This window comes from Cebus imitator, unplaced genomic scaffold (assembly GCF_001604975.1).
Source record: "Cebus imitator isolate Cc_AM_T3 unplaced genomic scaffold, Cebus_imitator-1.0 Scaffold109, whole genome shotgun sequence".
Classification (NCBI taxonomy): domain Eukaryota; kingdom Metazoa; phylum Chordata; class Mammalia; order Primates; family Cebidae; genus Cebus; species Cebus imitator.
Window position 1 is genome coordinate 5,194,917 of NW_016107424.1, and position 22,399 is coordinate 5,217,315.

At 42.4% G+C, this 22,399-nt stretch overlaps 1 protein-coding gene across 4 annotated transcripts; it reads right to left on the minus strand.

The window, feature by feature from the left end:
* Nucleotides 1-387: 387 nt before the first annotated feature.
* Nucleotides 388-21,850, minus strand: TP53INP1 (tumor protein p53 inducible nuclear protein 1). Of its 4 annotated transcripts, XM_017538140.1 has the most exons (5): nucleotides 21,595-21,850; nucleotides 14,532-14,793; nucleotides 13,574-13,937; nucleotides 6,425-6,462; nucleotides 388-5,139 (listed from the first exon to the last, which is right to left on the minus strand). In XM_017538140.1, exons 2-4 carry the CDS (start codon nucleotides 14,641-14,643, stop codon nucleotides 6,441-6,443), a joined length of 498 nt encoding a protein of 165 aa, XP_017393629.1. In that variant the 5' UTR covers nucleotides 14,644-14,793; nucleotides 21,595-21,850; the 3' UTR covers nucleotides 388-5,139; nucleotides 6,425-6,440. The 4 variants fall into 4 exon arrangements, with proteins under 4 accessions (XP_017393629.1, XP_017393624.1, XP_017393627.1 ...); XM_017538135.1 differs by lacking the exon at nucleotides 6,425-6,462; XM_017538138.2 differs by lacking the exons at nucleotides 6,425-6,462; nucleotides 21,595-21,850 and adding an exon at nucleotides 20,771-21,448.
* Nucleotides 21,851-22,399: the final 549 nt, after the last annotated feature.

The following is a 22,399-nucleotide window of genomic DNA, read 5'->3' on the forward strand; positions in this document are numbered from 1 at the left end:
TCTTGCTCTGTTGTCCTGGAGTGCAGTGGCACAATCTCAGTTCACTGCCACCTCCACCTCCCAGGTTCAAGCAATTCTCCTGCCTCAGCCTCCCAAGTAGCTGGGACTACATGTGCACACCACCACATCCAGCTAATTTTTATATTTTTAGCAGAGATGGGGTTTTGCCATGTTGGCCAGGCTGGTCTCAAACTTCTAGTCTCATGTGATCCACCTGCCTCGGCCTCCCAAAGTGCTGGGATTACAGGCATGAGCCACTTTGCCCCGCCTTAATATACAAATTTTATACATACTTCAAAAAACATATTTAAAATGCATATTAAACACATCTTTTGGACAAACAAAACAGTAAGTGGTACCTCCGACTATAAAATAAAAGAATCTGACAAGTATGAAGGACATTTTATTTATTGACAGATTAAAAACACGGTGCAAAATGCACCACCGAACCCAATTACAAAGAACAGGTGTTAACACACAATGTTTAAATGCTACACTCATTTTTGGCAAAGTGCTGTATTGTTCAGTCTGTGTACAAAACTGACCATCTATGAACCAATCAGTATAAAAAATTTCTATAAAAACAAAAAAATTTAGACAGTGGCTCAAGAAAACAAGCTGCCATTTATGCATAGATTGATGTACAGTAACCTAACCAAATGTCCCTTTTGAATTTTCAAGTTGATGAAAAAAAAGTGTGTCCAGAAACACATTAAGAAGGCACATGGTACAGTCTACAATACTCTTCAGTCTCCGTAACTCACGCCCTGCCCTTATAAAGAAAATATGTTCACAATTTTACTTGAGAAAAAAACAAAGCCACTTAAAAAAAAATAACACACACAATTACTAAAGTTTAAAATCTCTAAAAGAAAACAACCAAAATACAAGCAAAACCACTCATACACTCCAAGCCTGAAACACACATCTAACCTCCCCAGGTACTGGTTTGGTTTTCAGAGGTCCACCTAGAAAACAAATACTAAAACTTCAGGCAAACAGAGCAAAAAATGGACATTTAACAATTACACAATGTTAAAAAATGTCATAAAGAAAATTCTCAATGATATACAAACACTGTCCACTTAAGCTGCCTGCCTTTCAAGAGTAACTTCTCCCATGCAGAAGATACTGTTGCAAATAAAAGACATCCTCATCTGCATGTTTTCCAGTACCTCTTTCTCCACCCTAAACCACTTCAATGGGTGTCAAATTTCAAGTGAAACTGATATATGGCAAGGCTGACACCACTGTATTATGTAGATTTTCTAAATAAAGCATTTTATGTATAATTTTAAGCATTAAAATAAGTAGATAGGGATGCCATTACCAATATATCAGCATGGCTGATGGCAGTGAAACCATCCATGATATAAGCCCAACTTGCAACAGTTTAACCAGTATTCACAGAACTTATAAAATAAAAAGATCATTTTAAAGTAACATTACAAACATATACTAGTGTCTCCCAGTCAAAGGAGCAGTCTCTCTTAATTGACTCAAAAAATAAAAACTAATACCTGGAAACTCTTAAACTTTTCCCACTAATCTATTTGAATGTAAATATCTATCTTCTAATTGGAGTCCTTCATGTTTTTGTTTCCGACTCAAAGCAAATGAGAATAATGAATACATAAAGATAACATATAATGTATTTCACTGAGGAAGAGAAGAAGCAAGGATTTCAACGAAGACATAATGATTACAAACCAGTGTGCTATACAGATTTGAGAAGCAGAAACAATGCTCAACAGCCCGCTCAAGTTTTAAGTAAACTCTCTTCTCACTCATCAAAGTACTGATACAACAGAGAATGTATGTAAACAGGAACAGTTTGCATGGGGATTAGAAAAATGTACAGGAAATTAACACATTTTTAAAAGCTCCCTGCGATAGGAAGTCAAAAATCCAATCACTTTGCATCTTTCTGCAAAAAATCCCCAGCCAATTGACCATATAAATGCATTGCCACAGAAGATAAATAATGGATCACTAATTTTCAACTTACAGTGCAGTACACAGTTCAATTAGTTGAGGAAGAAAAATAAACATAAGATGTACATTATAAAATGTTTTATCAACAAAAACAAACTTTGAGAAACATGGTGCAATGTAAAAGCTAAGCAACTCATTCACAAAGCACTGCTTGTGCACACCGCATATTCCAGACTTTTTCCAAGTAACATTCTATGTTATCAGTTAGAGCTACTAACAGAGGGGTCTTATTTCTCACTGCTTGCATTTTAAAGAAATATGACTAAAGCACATTGTAAACCACTAATATTTACAATAGCAAAAAAAAAAAAAAAGCTCATAATAAAATGCATTTTGGCCATGTTTCAGAGAATACTTAACAATATTATCGTTCTGTGTTGTGGCTGGCCTTGTGTCTTACATACAGGAGATGCCTAACATCTAATGACCAAGAGCTTCAATTGAATTATATAACCATTTTCTTTAATTCTTACATGTGCCAATTTTAGGCAGAAACCACAGCATGATATTCCAGGTGGTGTGGTAATCCCAACCTTGAAAAAAGGCCCAATGAATGTAATTTTTTGTTTTCTGCACACAAAGCATAAAAAACTAGCCCCAGATAAGGCAAACGAAAAGTCAGTAAGGAAATCTGAAAAAAGGCTTTTGCCGTTATATATAAATCTGTTTATGCTGCCAAACAAAATCTCATGGCTGAACTTCTGCAGCTTGCGAGGTACTAATGACTTACATGCAATGTATGAAAGAGAGACACTGTGTATTCAGAGGCTTACAGCCTGAAGACATTAAGCTGGTCTATTTTCAAGTTACCAATGCATGGCCATATAACAAACATTGTACAAAACATACACACCTTCATGGAAACTATACCGTTTCTCCCAACTCTGGTAAACACAAATAGTAAGAAAACAACTTCTAACTCAGTTTGACAAAACTTTACAGACTTGGCCCCTAATTAGAAAACAAATAAATAAAGGGGAAGTCAAAATGGGAGGGGCAATAAGGAGAAAGGGGGGAATCTAGATTCTTGTTCTAAAGAGATATCCTGGCACTTCATCACAGCCAGGAGAAGAACATTCTAAAACCTCCATGTAACTACACATTTGACCTCTTCTACTCCAAACGCTCTAGTCTAGTCAGAAAAGAGCACAGCTCTTCCCTGCAAGTCTCCCAGGGTTCCCTGCATCATGCCACTACAGGGTTATTGAAAAATATAATACTTCACATAAGTATATGCTGCTTTTCTCTTTGAAAACATTTTCTAGACCTGTACTCATTTAATTAGGGTTGCAGAGGAGATGGAAAAACAAGCTGCTTGATGATGAAGGCGACACTTCTGTCAGTAGAATGTGCTTTGGATTGTAAATGGGTTTACTTAACTTCAGAGGAAATCAGTCAGAGTGGATGGCTCAGCAAAACACATCACAACTACGGAAAAAGGAAGTGACTGGCTGGAGGTAAGGAAATAGTTTTCTCTATGTTAACTGGCCTATGTGTGACTCGAACCCTGCACCCTGGCCTCATTAGCACCAACACTGTGAAGAACAGCTGTGGCAGAGAAAGTGCCACGGCCCCACCCTATCACCAGATTCAGTAGAAAGGCCCTTGGAATTTCCTACAAGGTTCAGTTCTGAACAGCCCCACTTCCAATCGGTATAGAACTCTCACAGTGACTCTGTGAGGGAGGTAAATGTCACTGCTCCTCCCCCTGTTGGTGGAAGAAACAGAGGCCAGAGTGGTTAAAGATTTTTGCCTGCAGTTAAAACAAAAAATGAAAAGTCATTTGGACTGCAGGGAAGAATACCCACAATACAAGGCAATTAAAAAAAAAAGAAAAAGAAAAAAGTTTAGCCAACCTGTCACTTTTCACTCAGATGCCATGAAAGACATCATCACCAGAAATTCCCCCACATCCTTGCTTGCCACTTGGTAGGGCAGGCTTCGTGACAGAGGATTTTTCACTCTGTGTGGAAATATAAAGCCTATCTCTTTTCCTTCGGGCAGAGAAAAATATAAAATCATTCAAGTGCCTACACAAGTACTTCTGAATTTATAACTGACGTGAGGAGACGAGTGGGCAGAATTGGCAGGAAGGAATCGGAATGACTTAAATACTGGACTTAGATACTGGGTTAGTTACAGACATGAATTTTCCAAATATAATTTCACAGGCCTAATTTAATCCCTCTGCATGAGGCAAGTCTACAACACCTGTAATGTCTGTACCACGTCATGCAGTCACATTGGAATTACTGAATGCGTTCTTCACTAAAGCTTAATGTACCTCAATTCCAAATGAACTGCATGATTAATCTGCGGAAAAACCATACACACAGAAATGTATCAAGTTTTCTTTCAAAAGAAAGTCCAGCCATAATTCCATTATATCCATGGCAACTATCACCTGTTAATGCTCATGTTAGTGTGTAAAAATGTATTCATCATATACAGAGAAATTATCAAGTACTGGTCAATAAAGTGTACAGCTGACCCTGAGAATAAATTTTTGCTTGCTCAAAAGATTAAGTAATACAAAATAAAATGAAAATGTAGATGCCTATTCTTGTACTTGGGAAGAAACGTCTTTAAAATGCTGACTAATGTACACTCTAACAGATTTAAAGACAACCCCAAACACCAAACACTGTAATTGTATTGATATGTTTCCAGAAACAATCTGAAAAAGTGTACAAAAAAGTAAATGTTAAAGGCAAGGCATTATGTGATACACAGCATATAAATCTGGTTTTCAAGATAGTGTCTAAATACACTGATACAACTATGTGATTGGTTATCAATTGGTTTTAAAGAGACAACATTTTCATTGTACATATTCACACATCCATACACATATGCACAAACCAAGAGAAACCAACCAGCAAAACGTGAAATTCTTAGTAATTGTACTGACGTGGGCAGGGCTGGTGAACAACCCAGCCATTGTGCTTGACTTGCCGAGAGTGGCAATCCCTGGTAAGATTTTGGCGACGAAGGCTATTTCTATTAAGAGACTGTCTTTCACTATGTTCTTTTATCCACTGGGAAGGACGAAAGCTCTTGGGTTGTTCCAGAAAAGTTGTATGAGCAGCAAGAGCTGCAACATAACAATGAATGTGCTGCCCCATTTCATTTTGAGCTTCCACTCTGAAACAGAAAAAAGTGGGGAATGTATTAAATAACAGAGTATGTTATTAATGAAACTGGAAAAGTTACTTAGCAATTCAATTTGCCGCACTAATTTGTTTATGGCTGAATGAGAGCTTGTGTCTCATGGCTGACAGACAAGTTTATTATTCCGTAACCCCCCCTGACTGACAGTGGTGGGAAGCAGAGCCAACTGTTACTAGAAAGATGCCATGTAAGCCCCAGATGGCTCACCAAGTAGACTGTATTCTAAAAACACACTTTACGCTTTGAATTTCATTTACAGAGCACACACATTTATATAAGCTTGTCTGGGAGGAGAGCTAACATTTATTGAATATCTGCATTTGCCAATTTTTTGCAAATATATATTTTAATTCTCACCATAATCTTAAAAGGAAAATATTTTAATTCCCAAATTTTACTGATCAGAAAGCAGTGTGCTCACAACACCTTCACAAGACATTTTCTGTCTATTAGCAAAATGTTCTAGGAAACATGCTTTAAATCTTTTAAGTTTTTATTTATCTCACAACAGGGCACATTTTGAGATGGTATTTACATGGCAATATCATAAGACTCTTGAATAACACAATCTTAAAATATGGCTACACACAGTATAATTATGTTTTCCATATAAAAAAGCTAATCAACTAGGATTACTCTAAAGGATGTCAACACATAATATGAAGAGCTTTACAATTTTTAAGGATTATTTTACACAGGAAGGGCAGTTACATATTCTGCCTAAAATCACTTGAGGAAAACACTATTATATTTTACTACATATATACACATATATGTACATATGTATTTTTTTAAGTAGAATTTTAAGAGGCCACATTAAGAAACTAATAGAAAAAAGTTAATATAAAGAAAGTTATTTTTAGGCTGGGCGCTATGGCTCACTCCTGTAATCCCAACACTTTGGGAGGCCAAGGCGGGTGGATCACCTGAGGTCAAGAGTTCAAGGCCAGCCTGGCCAACATGGTGAAACTCCATCTCTACTAAAAATACAAAAATTAGCCAGGTATGGTGGCACACGCCTGTAATCCCAGCTACTTGGGAGGCTGAGACAGAAGAATCACTTGAACCCAGGAGGTGGAGGTTGCAGCGAGCTGAGATCATGCCACCTGCACTCCAGCCTGGGTGACAGAGTGAGACTCCATCTCAAAAAAAAAAAAGAAAAGAAAAGAAAAGAAAAGTCATTTTTAAAAGGTCAGCATTTGGTTCCTTCCTCCCTATACATACATATATCACACAGTCTCAAAGTGAATATACTTACTCTGTGCCCGTGAGTCTTATAAGCAGCTTTTCCTGGCCCTACAAATGTTAAATGGCGAACTATTAAATCACTAGTAAGATTTAAAATGCTATTGTAACTTTACTATTAGGACGTGGTCAACTCTCATTAAAGCTGGTTTACTATGTGCCATTAAAGGCATGTACATGTACTTAAGATTATGACAACATGTAAAACCTTCAAAAACAATTATTTATAAAGACTAAAATGCAATGAAACATATACCCTGAAGCCCACTGTAATTACAAAGCACCTTAATTTTCTGTGCTTTATGGTAATATCCCCAAGGATAGACACAGTGGAAGCAATTTGACTTCTGAAAGACATATGATTTATTTCCTGCTAAAAAAACAGATATTTACTACAAAACTAGCCTAATTTTGGTAACACCTAATTTCAATCTTGATTTAGCAAGACTTCATTATAAGAATTTCAAATCTCAAAATAAGGATGTTAAAAAATTATAGTTACTATTATAAAACTGTAATAATTTACAGGATTTTCCTATGTGCAGAAAGGATTCATATAAAATTTAGTGCATTCTGGTCGGGCACAGTGGCTCATGCCTGTAATCTCAGCACCTCGGGAGACCAAGACGGGTGGATCACTTGAGGTCAGAAGTTTAAGACCAGCCTGGCCAACCCCATCTCTACTAAAAATACAAAAAATTAGCTGGGCATGGTGGTGTGCACCTGTAATCCCCATTACTCAGCAGGCTGAGGCAGGAGAATTGCTTGAACTTGGGAGGCGGAGGTTGCAGTGAGCTCAGATCATTCCACTGCAATCCAGCCTGGGTAATAGAGTGAGACTCTGACTTAAAGTAAGTAAATAAATAAATATTTAGTGCATTATTTTAATCCTTTATATATGGAAAAGTACATATTTATTTAACTGTCCTATATGTTATGTCTATCATATATAAATGGAAAAACGAACAAGCTATAAAAACAACATTCTCACTGTACCAAAACTAGAAACATATAACCACCTTGAAAAAGAAAGAAGGAAGAAGGAAAAAAGAAGAAAGAAGAAGAAGATATCTACTGAAACAAAATGGGGGAGATCACTGCCTAAAGAAGTAGTTTATAAAATAGTATATACAGGCCAGGTACAGTGGCTTATGCCTGTAATCCCAGCACTTTGGGAGGCCAAGGCAGGTGGATCACCTGAGGTTACAGGAATTCGAGACCAGCCCTGTCAACATGGTAAAACCCTGTCTCTACTAAAAACACAATTAGTCAGGCATGGTGGTGCACACCTGCAGTCTCAGCTATTTGGGAGGGTGAGGCATGAGAATCTGGGAGGCAGAGGTTGCAGTGAGCTGAGATTGCAGCACTGCACTCCAGCCTGATGACAGAACAACACTCTGTCTCAAAAAAAAAAAGTATATATGGCATGATGCCATTTAGGTTATAAGTATGTATATGTACAGGCACAGAAAAAAAACACAATCTGGAAGGATATACTCTAGGATGTTAAAAGTATTCATCTCTGGGTCATGAAAAGGTAATTTCTTGAATTTTTGCATATTTTCTAATTTTTTACATTGCACATATACTGTTTCTGTAAATTCTTTTGCAAAGCTGCTGACCCCCACTAAACACACACACTTTAAACACTGAAAAGTAAACATACAAACTCCAGCCTGGGTGACAGAGCAAAACTCCATCTCAAAAAAAAAGAAAAAAGAAAAAGAAATGAATCCGAAGCAACTCTAAAGCAGTTAAATCAATACCAACTCCAAGAAGTTATATTTTAAATTTTTGTTGGAATGCCTGAAACACCTCTTAATAAACTTGGAGCATGGAATAAAGTGCCAGTTAAAGTAACATTCCCCACCCAAGAACTTACCTAGGATATAGCCTGGCATGATGTAACATATAAGAAAATTGTTTTTCATTTTGGTACAAAGCAAAATGAAATCTGTTTAGCCTCATAAAAGATCATCTACAATATTGAGACTTGAGAGTACAGCAAGCTCTGGTAAAGTTAACAAATTAATGTCCTGCCTAAGATTTGTTTATATCTGGAAAACAGGAAATAGTAGACAGACAGATATAATAGATACAATACTCTTCTTAGTAGAGTCAGAACCTGGGCATGACAGCACTAACAATAGGGATATTCTGAACTGGCCCAAAGATCCACATCCACCTGGACCCTTGGCCTAAGAGAGGGAATGCCAACGCTCCCAAAATACTTTAACAGGAAATATTTCACTAAGGTACAGGATAGAACAGCGGGACTTTCAGCTAATTAACAGGGTGCTGGGCTTTACTTTAGTGGGTGGAAGCAATCTCAGATAGTTCCTGGATATGTTCTCTGGACAAAGATCACATAATGTCTTTAAGTTTGGGAAAACTTAAAAAAACAGAAGGCAGAGATTACAAGAAAGGTGACCAACAATTGCTTGGGGCAACAGACAGATTCATTAATCAAGATAATGACTGACAAATGGGCAAGGATCTATTTCCCAGTCTCTGCTGGGAACCAAAGGCCTCTCCTACACAAGTGGGTAAAATGGGTGGTGAAGATAAACTCCTGGGTCTCCTTGGTATGGGAGGCTCCACGTGCTGTGGTATCAACAACCATTGGTAAAGCTCTGATTCAAGTTACAATCAGATTAAGAGAACATAAAAATGTAAGGGCTAATAGGATTATGAAAGGTAGGATGTTTAAGTCGGCTTTAAGTAAAGAAGTTATATACTCTTCACCTAATTGTTTTGTGAGAATGGATATGTCTGGCTGGAGACATACTTCCCCTACCTCGTACTGTAAAACAAAAGGCATGTACATCTGCCCTTCAAGACAATATTAACTGGCCATGCTAAATGGGAACCATAATATGGCCCAGGCCCACACTGTACAATAGAAGCTGGAGTGCTGGCAGGGATAAATGATCTGTCTGATAGTCCTATGTGGAATGGAAACTGGCGCTTATGGCAAAAGACTGTGAGCACCTCTCAGTAACAACTACTGAGACTTTGGAGTAAGGAATTTCCACATGAGAGGCATTTACTCCCTTGCTATGGGACACTAATTGAAGCTACCCCTATGATTGAAGGACATAAGATGATCTTGAAACCTGAAATACCCATGCTATCTCTGGGGATGTCAGAGAAACACTATGAGAAGGCAGTGCCCAGAAGAGTTACATAATAAATGGAAATGGCTTCTACAAGATCATGTTATGTAGGGAATGTAAGGAGGACACAACCACGAGCAGGGAGCCTCTTTCCACCTTGGACTGACTCTGGAACTCTGTGAGGAGCTGGATTCCACAGTGCCAATAGCTCTCAACTGAATGACAAAGAGCTTCTTGGTTGTGGATGGAAATTCCAAGGTGAAGAGATAGCATGCTGTTTTGAAGGATGCCACTTTGAGCAAAGAAGGTAAAAACAAATCAGCTCTGTGGGCTGAACTGCAGCTGTTTTCCTAGTGGTGATGGAAGCCCCTCTGTTTGGGTTTTTACTGACTCAGGCAGTGGCGAATGGCCGTCCAACATGGCCAGGCAGAATCACAATGAAAACCTGGACTTTTAAAGGGTTGGCTTCCATAGGGAGCACAACCCTATGGAAATTTGAGGGGTACATTAGGATATGCTAATGGCCATCACAAGAACTCCCTTCCAGGTTTGGAAGGTGACTGGGATTGGAAGCAGATATATCCCCATGTACTCCCTAGAGATGCCCTCCTGGGTTCATGAAATGTGTGGTACGGGCAATGCAGAGACAGGCTACATCTAGATGTTCCTCTTCTACCCTCTCAGACGCAAATGCCAATGGGAACCGTTCTGCCAGTCAGCAAAAGAGATAGACTACTGATGGCAGATTCCCTGGTGGGAAGGCCCTGAGCATAGCAAGTGAGACTGGTGCTGGTAGCCCTGGGAGCTACAAATGGGTCTTAAGAAGAATAGACAGTCTCTGGAGTGGGCTTTGCTTACCCAACGGAAGATGCAAATGCTCAGAGTACTATAAAAAGCCCAGAAAAGAAGATACTGCATGGATGTGGATAGTTGACTTTCATTTCTTCAGACCAAAGAACACACTATACAGCCCATAACCCCCAACACCACTTTGGGAGGCAGAGGTGGGTGGATCACTAGAGGTCATGAGTTCGAGACCAGCCTGGACAATATGGTGAAACCCCCTCTCTACTAAAAGTACAAAAATTAGCCAGGTGTGGTGGCAGGAGCCTGTAATCCCAGCTACTTGGGAGGCTGAGAAAGGAGAATCACTTGAACCCGGGAGGCAGAAGCTGCAATGAGCCGAGATCCTGCCACTGAATTCCAGCCTGGTTGACAGAGTAAGACTCCATCTCAAAACAAAAACAAAAGCAAAAACAAAACGGGGAGATAAAAGTATGAAAGGGTGGCTTACACTCAATATGAGTGCGACTAAAGGGGTGTCCCCACAAGATTTTCCTATTTTTCCGGTGATCTGAGGAAGAAAGGATGGGGAGAATACTGGTATAATTTATGCAGTTCTAGCCAAGAGATGAGTATGGTGGTATAATGACTTTTAAGTTTTTCTTTCTTTCCCACAACACCTCATTTTCTTCCCCTACCGTATGCAGGGCTGCAACTACAAGTACTGGAAGTAGGCATGGTTCCTGAGCAAGAAGCTGTAACTATGTTTTTAAACCTTATCTCAAAATTCCTAAGGGCCTTATGGGGGTTGCCTATACCCCATCTTGTAAAACTGGAGTCAACAACAAATGCAGCTATATTGTCTAGGGGTAAAAACAGCCCACTAATTTTGCACCTACGTTATCTTACCCTATCTGAATGGGAGTGGACTGAGAAAGAAGTACTTGCTAGACTAGTATTGCTGCCTGCAATCTAGACCATTACGGTGGCTAAACCTAACGTCCCTTCCAGAGATTGAAAAATTTGGGAATAAACGAACAGAAAGAGGATAAAGGAATGAATAAATTGGTTATGAACTGGGATCAATTCATTATATTAATACCTTGAAATAGGCTCAGATAAAAAGATGACACTGTCTCTCACCGGGCGTGGTGGTTCACATCTGTAATTGCAGCACTTTGGGAGGCCAAGGCAGGCGGATCACAAGGTCAGTAGTTCAAGACCGGCCTAACCAAAATGGTGAAACCCCATCTCTACTAAAAAAGACACAAATTAGCTGGGCATGGTGGCATGTGCCTGTAATCCCAGCTACTTCGGAGGCTGAAGCAGGAGAATTGCTTGAACCCGGGAGGTGGAGGTTGCAGTGAGCTGCGAGTGCGCCAGTTCACTCCAGCCTGGTGACAGAGCGAGACTCCGTCTCAGAAAAAAAGACGACACTATCTCTAAGCTCAGGTAAACTAGATGCCTGAAAGGGCAAAGCTACATGTTTGCCAAGACCATTTCTGCTTTTGGAAACCAACAAGATCAATGAAACTGCAAACCTGAGTGGCCTTGCCCTGGGAGACATGCTCATAGAATACGATGATGGACTGAATAAATTACTGACTGAATGGGATTCTGGTGTTGTGCCAGTATTTTTTGAGTTCCATATCCTTTTGCTGAAAGGAATCCAAGTTTGAAGACTGAGACTGGACTGTGATATTGTGAAATATATATTTGGTCTTATCTGTTTCCTGGCATACCACTCCTAAAATCCTTGGAATCTCCAATATGCAAAATGTGTGCTAATGAGTTGACTAGTGGTTGGCAGCACCTAGGCAGCTTCAGGATGGGATTTGGTCACTAGAAAGACCAAGGCAGGGTTAGAGTTGCGGCTTTTAGCTCCACCCCTCAAACTCCAGAGAGGGAAGAGGGTCTAAAGGTTAAGTCAATCACCAATGGCCAATGATTTAATCAATTACACCTATGTACTGATGCCTCCATAAGACCCCAAAAGTACTGGGTTCAGGGAGCCTCTGGAGAGCTGAACATGTGGAGGTTCGGGAACCTCCACATGGGTGGGGGTGCACAGAGGGTGTGGAAGCCCCATGCCCTTCCCACATGCCTTGCCCCATGCATCCCTTCATCTGTATCCTTTATAATAAACTGGTAAACATGTTCCCCCAAGTTCTATAAGATGCTCTAGCAAATTAGTCAAATCCAAGGAGGGGGTCGTGGGAACCCCAGTTTACAGCCGGTTGGTCAGAAGCACAAGTAAAACCTGGGGCTTGAGATTGGCATCAGAAATGGGAAGCAGTCTTATGGGACTAAGCCTTCAACCTGTGGGATCTGATGCTATCTCCAGGTAGATATTGTCAGAATTGAATTGAATCAGAAGACACTAGAAGGTGTCTACTGCTGGGGGATTGCTTGCTTGGTGTGTGGGAAAAACCCACACATCTGTTGTCAGAAGCACTGGGTGACTGTGCAGTGTGAGTATTGCAGGAAGAAACTGAGTTTGTTATTCTTAAATTTAAAAAGTTTTCAAAGTTACATCATTTGACTTTTTGTACAGATGGGGTTACATCATTGATGTGACCTAGCTAGAAATACTTAGAAGAAAATAAATGTTAAGACCTGATATTCTATTTGAATTTGATACCCTAAATAATCCAGTCTATAAAGTCAGAGTTATATTCTAAGACACTTAGCAGAAATGCCAGTCTTATTTCTAATCAGGAGCAGAATTTTGTAAATGAGAATGCTGTTATGTAACTGGGGCCATGCTACACCTAACTTTCTTAAAAAATCTAAAATAAGTTGTTTTTTTAATTTTTATTTATTTTTTTTGAGACAGTCTCATTCTGTCACCCAGGCTGGAGCGCAATGGCACAATCTTGGCTCACTGCAACCTCTGCCTCCTGGATTCAAGCCATCCTCCCACCTCAGCCTCCTGAGAAGCTGGGACTACAGGCAGGTACCACCACACCCCGCTAATTTTTTGTACAGATAGGGTTTCACCATGTGGCCCAGGCTGGTCTTGAACTCCTAAGCTCAAGTGATCTGCTTGCATTGGCCTCCCAAAGTGCTGGGATTACAGGTGTGAGACACCATGCCTGGTCAGTAAGTTATTTTATGGCTCACCTTGTGCATTATGCACATGCTTTCATAAATCTCTAACAAAATTACTTTTGCATCTTCTAGTAACTTAGCTTTGAATTATAGCAGAAATAAAACTCATGCTCAGCGGATTGCCTACAGAGAGTAAAATACTTGTAACATACCTGGGATTACTTGGGTTATGTAATTCATCAGTCCCACAGGTGGCCTCACTGAGACCGGGGCAGGAGTTATGCACAGCATAGACAGACATGCTGGGATGTTCAATGAGAAGGTTTTCCATGGGACTTGTTTCCACCTTGATAGTGGTTAATCCACCTGCAGTAAAACATGGGGGTGGGGTGATAAACCAGCTCTCCTCCATTGGACATGACTCAAACTGGAGGAAGCAGGAATCACTTGTATCAGCCAAGCACTCAAGAGACGCCGGTAAACAGGAAAAGACTGAAGGGTGCTCAGCAGGTGACTCTTCATTGATGTTCTCCTCTTCTTCTTCTTCCTCTTCCGCTGAGAAACCAGTGCAAGTATCTAGATCATAGTCCATATTGCAGTCCATGTGTGTTGTTGAAGAGTCCCACAGGAGGATGATTATCACATTGGGCAGTCATTATAAAGTCACCCATCAGATTCACAGCACAGAAAAAGAAGAGATGATACTATTAGCTGATGCTCACATATCTTCTTTTAGTTCAGAAACAAACCCCTTTATATTCATTTATATGATTATAAAATTACTTCTGAGCACAGAAATTGTGTGTGTGTATCACTACATAGGATGGATTATGTTGGCTTTGCAGGAGTGATTTTAAGATTGTTTCTGTTATGCTGAATAAATAAGTAATGAGCCATATGGGTTACCACTTGTCTAATATAAGGGTTTTCTATTGAAGTGCCCTTGATCTAATAAATCTATAAGAGTTGTAAAACTAAAAAGTCTCACTGATTTCAGTCAATTTCACTGACATCTAGCACAGGTGGTTTCCTGCAATTTTTTAAAGACAAACTCCTGTTTACTTTTAAGGCTTAAAAACCCTAGTTATTGGTTTTCTTATGCAAAAACAGAGATGCAAGTTTCCACTTTTACTGTGAAGATGAACCACCAAGTATCCAAGTATACATTACCTATGAAGTCAACAAGAATCCATTCATCATCTTCTTTCTCACTGAATTCTGGTTCTTGGTTGGAGGAAGAACTCACTTCACCCACAAACATTTTATTCAGCCTCTGGAACATTGTTAAGGCAAGACTGAGAGTTTGGCTGGATGTCTTTTACAGCTGAGATTTCAAAACCTTGTCTTCAGTTGGCCTGACAGTACCAACAGCAGATTAAAGTGCACAGGATGCTTATTCAACTTAGATGAAAATCAAGAAAAGTCATTATCCCTAAAATGAAACAGAAAGTTATTTCAAATCAGGGTACACATATGTACATACGTGCATACACATATACACATACCCCTAGAAGAAAGCATATGCCTTGGCCTACATTCTACAGCTATTCCCTTGGTGCAGGAGTCAAACACAAGACATGCAACATAATGTTTTGTAAATACCCTTACTTACTCAAATTCAACCTATAAATATCTTAATATATGAAATAAAAGGAAAGGAGTTGGTTCTTTTTTGTATCTATGCTTTTATAATAAGGGATGAATCTGAGTAATACCCTTCAAACTTTTCTGCAAGCAGATGAGCAAATTCTAGATATTAACAGTCTTGCTATGTGATATTCAACTGCCCAGAAGTCCCAGCAACAGTGCCTGGTGACCCTCCTCTGGCTCATTTTCCCTTCCACTCTGTACTTCTTGTCTATAACTGAAGCATACCTAATACACTTAAAATCTATAAGCCCAGCAAGCATACTTTGAACTTCTAAACTATTCGTACAGCTGGCACAGAGAAATTTACAATGTAGAAAACTGAGCTTGGCCGCACCTAGCACGGGAAATACCCTTTCTGTGTAGCAGCTCAGCAGGTGGGTGCTGGGGTCAGCCACTTGCGTTCAAACCCTGGCTGGCTGCTCACTCGCTGTGTGAGTTAGAAAGTTATTGACTACAGTTGGCAACAGCTCCTACCTTAGGGAATACTGGTGTACTGAGATACATATGCCCATCAGGTAGCGAGGTAGAAATGGATAAATAAATCTAGAACTCCTGCCTGCTTCCCTCTACCACTCTTATCCTAGATTAAGCCAAACTGTTGTCTCTCTGGGACTTTGCCAAAACTACCTCCTAGACAGTCTCCCTGACCCTACTCTTGTTAAAGGCAATGGACTTAGCAAAACACTTGGAATAAAGTCTTCAGTCCAGGTCAACTGTTATTCTACATGTATTTACTGAGTATCTGTTATGCATCAGGTGCAGTGCTGGGCAGAAGGCTATGAACAAGGCCCTCCCACAGTTTAACAACCTAGTGTGTGATGAATGCCATGGAAGAAGTACTTGGTGTTCTCTAGGCTACCTGAGTGGACTCCTGCCATAAATGCCTTAACTCTTGAGTGACTGAGATCAGGAATGGAGGAAGGAGGCAAAGGAACACTATGGAAGTCTGCGCATAAGTTGAGAATGTGGCATCTTCCGTACTGCTCAAGGTCCAGAGGGAGGGTCACAAGAGCAGGCTGGGGGAGCTGATCAGGAACCAGGTCCTGCAGGGCCTAGTAAGCCAGGGAAAGAGGGTGGGAAAAGTCAAAGACCTAGGTTTCTGGCTTGGCCAAAAGAGGGGATTGTGGGACCATTTAGGGAAATAGGAATGAATATTGCAGGAAGTATAGGGTAGGTATTTTGAACATGGTAAATTTGGAGAATATGCAAAACAGTGCAATTGGAGATGTCTAGCATGCAGCGGGATGTAGAGCTTTGAAGCTCTGGAGTGTGGTCTCAGCTAGGGGCACAGATTCGGGAGCTGTCAACACAAAGACAATGATAAAAAGCATAGGAATGGATGTGGTGGGTGTGGAAGCTCATGTCTGCAATCCTAGCATTTTGGGAGGCCGAGGCCAGAGGACTGCTTGAGCCTAGGAGTTGGAGACCAGCCTGGGCAACAAAGTGAGAAACTGTTTCTACAAAAAAATTTCAGGCTCCTGACAGTTCACTTTCAAAATAATCTCTAGCTGTAAAAGTCATTGGGATCTGTAGCTAATGAGATTACAGGTTCAGTTCCTTGTGTATAAACTGGACTGCTACAATTGTTTGGCACACTACTACACAAGTAAAACATTTCAAATAAATGACATTAGAACACTTCGTGGTCACAATTCATCTTCTTCAGCCATTAATTATTAAAAATGGGTAAACAGGAAGTATCACTTGCATAACCAGTCTTCCTGAAACCTTCTGGAAAGCAACATGGCCAAATCATGAAGACTAGAGCTGCAGAAGAATTCAAAGTCAGCTTTATGCTCTATGTAAGAGAAACGAGAAGAAAAGTGGGTTCTGTAGTTTGTTGGACCTGCTGTGGTGTGACAGCTGTATCCCAAGATGAGTTATCATAAGGTCTAATGTAAATAAAGATTTTTTGAGGATACATGCTAGGAGGGAAAAGTAAATTTTCCTTCCTTTATTTTAAATCATGGAGGCAGACATTGGCCCCACATACAATTCTGTGTTTGCTGAACCAGCGGAGAGAATAAGCCCAATTCTCCAGAGCATGGTGCTGGACTCTAGCCCTGAATCAGCTATAGCCACTGGGAGGGGACAACCACACAGGGGAACCTTTGCTTGTCCTGAGCAAATGCCTTGTCCCCCAGGTCAGACAACTGGCAGCTATAAGGCCGAAAATGCATGGCAAATCTGCTGCGACCATGTGGGAAGAACACAGAATGGAGTTCCTGGGGAGGGCGGAAGGGGCCTGGCCATCTGTAGCAGCAGTTCTGACTGTGGCTCTACCACAGGTGGCTGGAGCTAAACTGGCCCTTCTGAGCTTCCTTCTCACCATTGGGAAAATGGGCAGACTGTGCTGAATCACCTCATCACTCTCTTTCCCGCCAAACTTCTAGCACAAAAAAGTGAGGCTGGTTTAACTAGCAAAGCCAAGTTCCTTTGGCCCTGCTTTTCGCAAGTGTCACAAAGGGCAAGGAGCTATTGGAGAGACCCTCCCTCCATTGCTAAAACTGTCCACTGAGGTAGCCACCAGGCATATTATGCAAATGAACACTTGACATGTGACTAGTATGACCAAGAAACTGCATTTTTCATTTTACTATTTAATCCATTTACTAAGTTTAATCCAGTTAAATGTAAAAGCTGATAATATAATTTTTTTTTTTTTTTTAACTTTCAAGTATGTTTGGAATAGTTAGGGTATGTTAATCCACTTATTCACCTTCACATTTTATGGTATCTAAATATAGATCAAGTACATCATATGAAAACTTTGTATCTGAATTGAGATGTGCTGAATGTGTAAAAAAAAAAACCACACTAGAGTGTATTTCAAAGACTTAGTAGCCCCCAAAATCTAAAAGTTTTTATACTGATTACATGTTGAAAAAATAATTTTAGTATATTAAATACATTAATAAAAATAAACTTTTTCCTTTTTAAATATGGCTACTAGAAAATTCAAACATACATGTAGCTCACATTATCTATTTCTGTTGAACAGGGCTGTTCTAGAAAAATCTCCCTAAAATCTTAACGGCCTACCCTCCCACTGATGACCCAGACACTGTCCCTGCCCAGTCACTGCTACTGTTGACCTTGGCTCCTGCCCAGGGATGGAGGCTCTTGATGGGGCTGGTTCTATGCGGAGGTAAATGAAAAAGCAGAGCTTTAGACTCCTCTCCTCCCCAGATCACTAATATTCACAACACTAGGGCAACGATATAATGAAAATTAAAATGCCAGAGAAAGCATGTGTCCTAAGAGGACAAATTTACAAATACAGTTCTGGAATTCAGCAAAGAGGTAAAGCAAAGGTTAGGTGGAGTAGCACTGTTGTTCTCTGAGGCACCTGCAAGCTTTCAGCTTTAATCAGCCTCAGCCCAGCAGTTTCCCCAAAAGAGAAAAGAAACCCCCAATAGAGAAAAGAAACAGTGTCTCGGCGCTATCATTTCAAGAAGGCAGCTTTGTCCCTGCTCTGCTTGGCTCAAAAGACCTCCATCCCTTCCTTTGAAAAATAATGTCTTTTTAATTATAAAATGAACAAAACCACATTACACAAAGTTTAGAAAATAAGAAAAATAAGTATTATTCCATTGCCTTGTTCCCATCACTTAATATATTGGTGCGTTTTTTTTTTCTGATTTTTTATTCTACACATAGTGTTTCTTTTTATCATAGTTGTAGTCTTGTGAATGCACTGTTTTGTATCTCATATCTCACTGTTACTTAACATTTTATCATCAATGTTTTTCCTATTTTACATGAGCAGAGATGTTTGTAGGCAGAGAAAGGTGGCTGACTGAGTCTAATACACATGGGGAAGAACATTCTAGTTCGACTACTTAGAAAAGGAAATTGTTAATTTGAAAGATCTTGTTAGCATTACTTATTTTCTCACTTTTAAGATAGGTAGCCCACCAAGAGGCAGTATGTTGTGGTACCTAAATAAAGCCTGGCTCTGAGGCTGGGCACAGTGGCTCATGTCTATAATCCCAGCACTTTGGGATGCCAAGGCAGGAGGATCACTTTAAGCCAAGAGTTCAAAACCAGCCTGGGCAACAAAGAAAGGCCCCATCTCTACAAAAAATAAATTAGCTGGGTGTGGTGGTGTGTGCATGTAGTTCCAGCTACCTGGTAGGCTGAAGTAGGAAGATCGCTTGAGCCCATGAGTTTGAAGCTGCAGTGAGCTGTGATCCCACCACCACACTCCAGCCCAGTTGACAGAGTAAGACTCGGTCTCCCCCCACCCAAAAAAAAAGACAAACCCTGGAGTTAGCCTGCTCCGTTTGAAATCTTGGCTCTGCTACTTGCAACCTATGTGAATTCAGGATATTTACTAACATCTTGGGGTCTCTGTTTTCTCATCCTTAACAAGGGAATGACAGTTATAAGACCCAGCACATGTGTAAGTATTAAGTCTATACTACTTAGAATAGCAAACCTGAGTAAATATTAACTACAAGCTCATTCAAAGCCAGTTGTGAGACTGTGAACAAGCCATTTAGCATCACAGCATTTGAGTTTATCCATAAAATGTCTACTTAATAATTAGAGCTACAATTCACAGAATGCTTGTTGTATGTAACAGGGCCTTATTTGTCCCATTTTACTGATGAGGAAACCAAGCCTCAGAAATTAAGTAACTTGTTCAAAAATGTCAGAGTTGGTTGGGGTGGAGTCAGCATTAGGACAAAAATCCATCTGATTCCAATTCCTTGTTTTCCCTACACACGGTCTTTTAGGCTCCCAGCTTCAACCTGGTGTCTCTCAACTTCAGAAAACAGCCCTTTTCAGTTAGTTCAGGCTGCCAGCAGGCGGCTCCAAAAATCATTTTAAAAAAAGAAGCCTGCAACTTTGATGATCTAAGTTCTAAATTTGTGTACAGTTGTGGTTCATTCACAGTTTCAGGAAATCAGGTGGCTAAATGTACCGTCATTGAAAAGCAGCCTCAGAATTATCCTTCTCTTTTTATCCCACCCTCTTCCATTACTTTAAAAAAAAAAAAAAAAAGCAGATTCTAGTAATTTAAAACGGATTTTGAACTGCAGAAAAAACCAAGCCAAGAAAGCTGTCTTTGCTTGTTCCACTTATATGAAGACTGTTCAACTAGTATGCAAGGGAAGCTATTCCCCCAGGGACCCACCCTTGCCTGCCCTGAAGGCTGAAAGAGTGGACAAAGACAAGAGTAAGTGGTAATTCACAGCCTGATAATCTTGAATTTTGAAAGCAGGGCCATTCCCAAGAGACATAGCAGGAAGCAATGGCAGAAAAGAACAAAAGATAGGATGAGAAAACTAGACCTTGTTCACAGAAATTGGTAAGGTCCTGGTTCCAGGCAGGAGCCTTTTAAAATTATGCTGCCAGTTCATTATTATATTGATTGCGACTTAAAAGCTTCCCAGTGCTTTCCACATCTGCAAATGAAAATGTATTTCAATTACCACGCTGGTGATTTCAGTATCTTCAGGGAACTCATTATGACCTCTGTTCAATGACCTCAAGGGTCACAGTTTTCCCCCTTTTCCCAAAACTATTGTGCATTGAGAAAAGGTTCTTTTAGCCAGGGGATGCCCCAGTCCTTGGGAGTCACAGATGTAAAGAAGCTCTTCCTTAATCCACTCCGAATTGGAATTAACTACTGAACAGATATGATCAGGAAATACAAGCAAAACAAAGGCTGTCCCGGTAAAATTCGGCTGCCACTTTAAAATACAAACATCGTTTCCTTTTAACAGGCTGTGTGGCCTTGAGCAACTTACTTAATCTTTCTGTGCCACGGGTTTCCTACGTGTAAGATAACCGGGCCTGTTTCCCAGGGTTATGAGAATCAACTGGGGCAATAAAGCAAAGTCCGCAGCATAGTATATGGCACATACTCAGCACTCAGCAAGCGTTAGCGATCCAAAGGATCTCAATGTTAACGGGCAAAGAAAGCGCTCTTTCCACAGGTGCAACGCCAAGTAGCCAAGAGTAAGATCAAGCTGGGTCAAGGGACAAGCCGCGGGGGCCGGTGGCCGGGTCACCGAGCGGGTTCCCCGTAGGCGCAGGGCCTCCGGAGTTGGAGGGCAGGCGCGGGGGACGGGATCGCAGGGCCACAAGCCCAAGTGCCGCTGTCTCGGGAGACGCGTCCCGACTGCGGCCGCCGGAGCCCCGATGCCGAGGCCGGAGCTGGCGGCCCATCCAACGGCCGAGCGCAGGCGGAGGAGGAGGAGTGGAGGGAGGAGAAGGAGGAGGAGGAGTTAGAGGAGGTCCCGCCGCGGCCAAGGAAAGGAGGCAGAGACCAAACACTCAACCGCCGCCCAGTGCCGGGGCCCGGGTGGGCCCTTGTCAGGGTCGCCGCCGCCTCCGTCAGCCTCCGTCCGCGCCCTGGGCCCCGGGGGCCGCCGCCGACCGACCGACCGACGGGGTGGGCAGCCGCGCCCGGCGGCGGCGAGGGGAGGCAGCGAGGGGCTCGGAGAACGCGCAACCGGCGCCCCGAGGGCAGCGCTCCCGGCCGGTCCCACCGGGCTCTGGAGCGGGCAGCGCCGCGGCCCCAGTCGGCAGCGAGGCGGCCCCAGACGCCCGCCCGCCCCCCGGCACTTACTGGGCCCGGGCCGCGGGGGCTGCGTGGGGAAGGAGGCGGCCGCCGGCTCGGCGGGAAAGGACGCGGGCGGCGCGGGGCTGCTGAGGTAGCTGCAGCGGGGCCGGGCTGCGCTGCGTCTCCCTCAGGTCCCCGGACGGCGCGCGCGGGGCCGGCTCCAGCCCTCGGGTCGCTGCGCCCAGACCGGCCAGTCCAGGTCCTTTTGTTGTTGTGCAGCGCTCGCAACAGCTGATCGGCCGCTCCGCCCGCCGTCGGGCCCCGCCGCCCCGCCCCGAGCCGTCCCGCGCCAGGCCGGGCCCCACCAATCGGCGGCGCGGGGGCCCTGGGGCCGCCCTGCGAGAGGTTGTCACCAACGCACGTGACCTGGCGCCCGGCCCGCGACGAGCTCCGCTCCGAAACAAGCCCGGGCAACAAAACCCGGGAGCCCAGCGCGGAGGCTGGGGCGAGCGGAAGGGTGGGAGAGAGGGGCTAGGCCGGGGAGGGGAGCGCCAGGGCCGGGGCCGGCTTCCCGGCAGCGGGCGGGAGCGGGGCGCGGAGGAGGTTCTGCCCCGCGACGGAAGGGCAGAGGGGGAGCTCGCCCTCAGCGACCCCTCTGGCCGAGTGAGAGGTCCTTTTGGGGCACGAAGGACGCGGAACGTTTTTTCCTGTGAGAGGAACGTTAAGGACCCTGGGAGGGCTGGGGCTAACGCCTGCGAGAGCTCCACCTGGCCAGCTTGTGGGTAGACGTGTAGCCGGGGTGCCAGGGGCTTGGGGGTGCGCCGCTGCTGAGCCCAGTTAGAGGAGCGGAGACCACTGAGTCACCGAGCCG